This window comes from Mandrillus leucophaeus, unplaced genomic scaffold, assembly GCF_000951045.1.
Source record: "Mandrillus leucophaeus isolate KB7577 unplaced genomic scaffold, Mleu.le_1.0 Scaffold223, whole genome shotgun sequence".
NCBI lineage: Eukaryota > Metazoa > Chordata > Mammalia > Primates > Cercopithecidae > Mandrillus > Mandrillus leucophaeus.
The window spans coordinates 3,473,475-3,479,603 of NW_012102288.1; the positions used below are offsets into that span (position 1 = coordinate 3,473,475).

At 38.0% G+C, this 6,129-nt stretch overlaps 1 protein-coding gene across 3 annotated transcripts in view; it reads right to left on the reverse strand.

Annotated features, from left to right (window-relative positions):
- EFHC1 (EF-hand domain (C-terminal) containing 1) overlaps positions 1–6,129 on the reverse strand; it is a 103,775-nt gene that overhangs the window by 69,461 nt on the left and 28,185 nt on the right. For all 3 annotated transcript variants that reach the window (XM_011981316.1, XM_011981315.1, XM_011981317.1), the window contains 2 exons: positions 3,803–3,952; positions 2,356–2,548 (listed from right to left, as the gene is read on the reverse strand). In XM_011981316.1, the coding sequence (XP_011836706.1) occupies positions 2,356–2,548; positions 3,803–3,952 (343 nt within the window). The remainder of the gene's footprint in view (positions 1–2,355; positions 2,549–3,802; positions 3,953–6,129) is intronic.

A 6,129-nucleotide genomic window follows, 5' to 3' on the forward strand; every position in this document is an offset into this window, starting at 1 on the left:
CAGCCTGTTTCCTACTTTTGAAAAGAACCCTATATATGTCACCAGGTTGCCTCTCCATGCAACTTTGATAAAAATTTTTAATTGGGAAATTATAGAAGAGGATAATTATATATTAAGTTTTCAATATAGGTCACATTGATAAGGCAGAGACAAACCTGGAATCTGTCATTTAAAGGGATTTAGTTTCAGTGAGACTTTTCATGCCAACTTGAATATACTCCTATTCATTTTCTTTATCTATTGTAAATCTAATGTTTGTTAGCTCCGAACTGCATGGATTTCAGGCTTGTTTAAGCATTCTGAAAGACCAAAATTAGTATATTAGTCCCATTGTCACTGAACTCTAAGACGGTTCTATAGAGAACTGATTATAAGAATATGTACAGTAGGTAGAAGCCAAACTGTGTTGAACTAGGGCACAGATCCAGTTGTTTCTACTTGAGCATACAAGTTGAATTAGCAGTTATTTTCATTTAATATATATATATATAATATAAACTTTCTTAATTCTAAAATGATGACAATTTTCACTCCCTTTTATCCTTTTCCCCAATCTCATTCTCCTCCCCTCACATGCAATCATTCTAACGCAGCTATGTGACTGAATGTGTTCTATGTGTACTGTGTTTTGCATGTGTTATAGCATTATATATCCAATTTTATGTATTTTTCCTACACAGCACTATGTTTTAAGATCCATCCACTTGCTTTCTGGGAACATCTTGTTTACTGCTTCTAACTACTGTATATTAATCAAAATGTACCTTCACTACATTTTGCTTACCCATTCTTTCAATGATGGGAACCTCCAACTCCTTACCCACAAATAATAATGCATTTTTTAATAAAAAAGCACTGTGCAAGAGAAGCAATACATGTGGACAGGTTGAATTTAGCCTCAGACTACACGTTTATTTATAACCTCTAATGTAGACAAACTTCTTGCTCAATACCTGAAATTTCTTTTTCTTTCTGTTTTTTTTTTTTTTTTTGAGACGGAGTCTTGCTCTGTTGCCCAGGCTGGAGTGCAGTGGCACGATCTTGGCTCACTGCAACCTCCACTTCCCAGGTTCAAACAATTCTCCTGCCTCAGCCTCCTGAGTAGCTGGGACTACAGGCGCCCACCACCACGCCCAGCTAATTTTTTGTATTTTTAGTAGAGACGGAGTTTCACCATGTTAGCTAGAATGGTCTCGATCTCCTGACCTCATGATCCACCCACCTCGGCCTCCCAAAGTGCTGGGATTACAGGAGTGAGCCACCGTGCTCAGCCCCAATACCTGAAATTTCTTATATCCTAATTCCCAAAAAATATAGTAAAAAGAAAAAAAATCAATGAACACATTTACAGAATTCTGTCAGCCACCCAAACATGAGAGTTGTCAGTCATTACATGTGACCAAGATAACTTTATTCTAAGAGAAATGTAAAAACTACTAGAACAATAACTAAAGCAAGCTTACTCATCCCAGGAACTAGTGAACAGCAGATATCTGCTGCCATTTTGTTGCACTGCCACTCTCAAACATGGTAGGTAACTTTTTTTCTTTTTCTTGAGATAGGGTCCCACTCTGTTGCCCAGGCTGAAGTGCAGCAGCACAATCACAGCTCACCACAGCCTCGACCTCCCAGGCTCAGATGACCCTACCACCTCAGCCTCCCAAGTAGCTGAGAATACAGGTGTGTGGCACCAAGCACGGCTAATTTTTGTATTTTTTGTAGAGATGGGGTTTCATCACATTGCTCAGGCTGGTCTCAAACTCTTGGGCTCGAGCAATCCACCCACCTCAGTCTCCCAAAGTGCTGGGATTACAGGAGTGTGCCATTGTGCCCAGCCCATGCTAGGTAATTTTAAACCAGCAAAGAATGAGCTGGGTTTGACACAATGGACCTCACCTCTATGAGTCACAGACATGCCTTTTCCAATCTCAAGTTAAACCACATAGAAACTTCCTGTTTAGGAGGTAGTTGAAGTGAGAAGCAAAGTCAGGAAAGCATATAAAGAAAGGCTAAGCTTTCATTCATATCCTTGAATGAAAACAAGCCTGTTTGAAAAATGCATTAAAAATCTAATATTAAATCGTTTCAGTTCAGAAACCTTGCTCTACTGCACTTTAAATAAACCCCCCACTGTTGTTTTGGTTTTGTTTCCTTGACCTGGGTACCAGACTGTCTTGGGGACATGCCTGGACCAAGGGGCAAGTAAAGGAGGAAAGCTGTGGGAAGCCATTTTCTGAGCATCTAAGCAAAAATAGCTAGAGGCTTCCAAGTATAAACGAATTATGGATACTGATTAACTCCTTTAAGAACCTAAAAATATCCCAAGTAACAGAGAATAAACTGAATCAAACATACTTGCATTTTCCACCAAAACTTTGGGCATACGCTGGCGGTTCATTAGGAGTGGGAAAGGATCTCTTCCATCATTCCGTTCGTGGACCTCTCGAATTTCCACCGTATCATCCATAAGATAGTAATGAATAATGTAGGTCCGACATTCACCATACATGCTGTCTGTATCATCCCAGATCGCATAAAATCGAAGGACCTTTGAAGAATCCAAAGTAGTGACTCAAGAATCTTAAAAGTAGGGAGTTCAACTTGACTACTTTGGCAATTATGTATTAATGATGAAAAGATTAGCTGGAAAGACTATGAAGTAATTTCAGTGGGGTAAATTGAAAAAAAAAAAGAAATATTCATCAAAGATACTAAAACATCTGAAATTATGTACCATATGTCAGCAGCCGGAAATAATTAAATAATAGGATTATAAGTTTGTGCCAGAAAAGAAGAGCTCACTTTGATCCAAAATAATAGTCAGTGAAAGAGAAGCTAAATTAAAAGAGCAATGAAGTTCTTTAGATAGTGGTTTATAAATATTAATAAAGGTATATGTGAATATAGTATATATATAATTAGTATAGAAAAAATTTTTATTTATTAACCAGTCTTTTTTTGGTCCCATCAACACATATCTTCTAGCAATAATATAAACACAATCTTTTTTTTTTTTTTGCTAGACTTCTTCAAATCATGGGAATAAACACAATCTTTAAATACAAAATAATAACAGATATATGACTGATATGAACAAAATCCTTAAAAGACCATGCTAGTGCTAGTTTACATTTTCTGAACTAAAAGGGGTTAAATGTCTAAAGAAAAGGAACAGCAAAGAAGCACTGAGGGTGATCTCTTCCTTTTCTCTCTCCCTTTAGTACAGAAAGGAAAGGATTTAAATCTGCTTATACACATCAGCTCACAAGGGAGAGGATTAGGAAGGTTGGAACGGAGTTGGAAAATGCTCAGAACATTCTGGACTCCAATATTAATATAACATATAACAACGAAGCATCTGTAGTGGGGTTTCTGTGAAATTAAACATTTTAACATTAGAACCTACATATATGCATATTTTTGAAATTTCCCAATAATCGATTTATGGTTTCCCAAAGGAGTCTATGAAATTAGCTCATTTTAAGGGAAAGAAATTGTCAATTGGAAACGTAAGGTGGGAAGCAGACGTAGCTCAGGAATTGTTTTCAGATTTAAATGTTTGGTGGGATTCACAAAAGGACTCCGCAACTCCACAATGTTCTTTGGATCTCCATATGAAATGCAGGCATTCCTGTACCTGTAACCCTTGATGAAAGCAGAAAGACAGTACTGTGTCCCAACAGTTCAATTATAGCTGTAATGTTTCAAAATAGTTACCAATACAGCTACCCAAACCTTTTGCCAATAAGTATAGGTCACATTTGGAAATAAGTAAGCCTACTGCAGTTCCTCTGTCACTTACCTGTTTGTCAAAGGTGAGAAATTGCTTGAGTTGATCAAAGTCTGATGGGGTGACATACTTACGAAGAGGCTGTTTTCGGAGTTCAGTGTAAGGATCAAGAGCCATCTTCTCTGGTGGATTTAATTCAATTCCTTGGCTTTCTAAAAATACCTAAATAATTGAAAGTTAACAATGATCATCTTTCTTAGAGCTTTTTAGAGTAAGTTATAAACTGATGATATAAAAATAAGTGTATGGGCCAGGCACTGTGGCTTAGGCCTACAATCTCAGCACTTTGGGAGGCTGAGGTAGGAGGACTCCTGAAACGCAGGAGTTCACAGCCAGCCTGAGCAACATAGTGAGACCCTGTTTCTACAAAAAAATTTAAAAGTTAGACTGGTTTGATGGCATTTGCCTGCAGTCCAGGCTACTCAGGAGGCTGAAGTGAGTGTACCACTTGAGCTCAGGAGGTCGAGGCTGCAGTGAGCCATGATCATGACATTGCACTCCAGTCTGCATGACAGCAAGACCCTGCCTCAAAAAAAAACAAAAAAAGAAACAAAAAGCGTAATCATGATTTCTATGCCATTGCTCAAGTTAAACATTAGTTTGCTGCTTGAGCGTATGTAAGCTGTATTAAGTTTCCAACTGAGCCAACTCCATAATGCAGATAATAATCGGGAGTTACCTGAAGTATTTTATATAGTTATATTGCTAGGTATTTGCTAAGCTAGTTGGGATGCACAATGGCAAAATAACTGTTTTCAAATATGAATTTAAATCAAATTTAGTTAGGTGCCTGTAACAGAGTAAGTCTTAGGATTGCTTACTTCCATATATCTGGAACCTAACCATGGTTTCAAACAATATGTAATTCCTATTAGGTCTGAAGGCAAGCTGCACAATGGCCAAGTTAGGCTGAAATCATATTCCCAATTTTCTAATTCACTTAAAACAAATACTGTATATGATTAAGTCCCTTCCCCTCACCAAAAAAGAAAAAAACAAAAGCATACCCACTGGTTATATTAGACCAGAAAACATTTTAGCAAAATAGGAAAGACAAACCAAGTGCTCAGATTTCACCAGATATTCCCGAAAGGGAAGTGAGAAAGCAAACAACTTGGAAAACATACTTCAGGATATCGTCTGCAAAAACCTCCTCAACCTCACCAGAGAAGCCAACAATCAAATTAAGGAAATGCAAAGAATCCCTGCAAGATTCTACACAAGGAGATCATCCCCAAGCCACAGAATCATCAGATTTTCAAAGGTCAAAATGAAAGAAAGAATGTTAAAAGCAGCTACAGAGAAAGGGCAGGTCACGTACAAAGGGAACCCCGTCAGGCTAACACTGGAAACTTCTCAGCTGAAACCCTACAAGCCAGAAGAGATTGGGGGCCTATATTCAACATTCTTAAAGAAGAAAAATCTTCAACCAAGAATTTCATATCTAACCAAACTAAGTTTCTTAGCAAAGGAGAAATAAGATCCTTTTCAAATAAGCAAATGCTGAGAGAGTTCATTATCACCAGACCTGCCTTACAAGAGATCTTAAAAGGAACACTAAATATGGAAAGAAAAGGCCATTACCAGCCAATACAAAACACACTTAAGTACACAGACCAGTGACACTATAAAGCAACCACATAAACACGCCAGCATAATAACCAGCGAACAACACAATGACAGGATCAAATCCACACATATCAATACTAAACTTAAATATAAATGGGGTAAAGGCCCCATTTAAAAGGCACAGAGGACAGGTATGGTGGCTTATGCCTGTAATCCCGGTACTTTGGAAGGCAGAGGTGGGTGGATCACTTGAGGTCAGGAGTTTAGGACCAGCCTGGCCAACATGGTGAAACCCCGTCTCTGCTAAAAAATACAAAAATTAGCCAGGCATGGTGGTACATACCTGTAATCCCAACTACTAGGGAGGCTGAGGCAGGAGAATCACTTGAACCCATGAGGCAGGGTTTGCAGTAAGCTGAGATCACGCCACTGCATGCCAGCCTGGGTGACAAAGTGAGATTCTGTCTCAAAAAAAAAAAAGAAAAAAGAAAAAAAAACTAAACAAAACAAAAACTGAAAACAAAACACAGAATAACAAGCTGGATAAAAGAAGGAAGACCCAATGGTATGCTGTCTTCAAGACACCTATCTCACACCCAAAGGCTCAAAGTAAAGCGATAGAGGAAAATCTACCAAATAGATGGAAAATAGAAAAAAGCAGGGGTTGTGGTCCTAATTTCAGACAAAATAGACTTTAAACCAACAAAGATCAAAAAAGACAAAGAAGTGCATTGTATAATGCTAAAGGATCCAACCCAACAAAAAAAAAA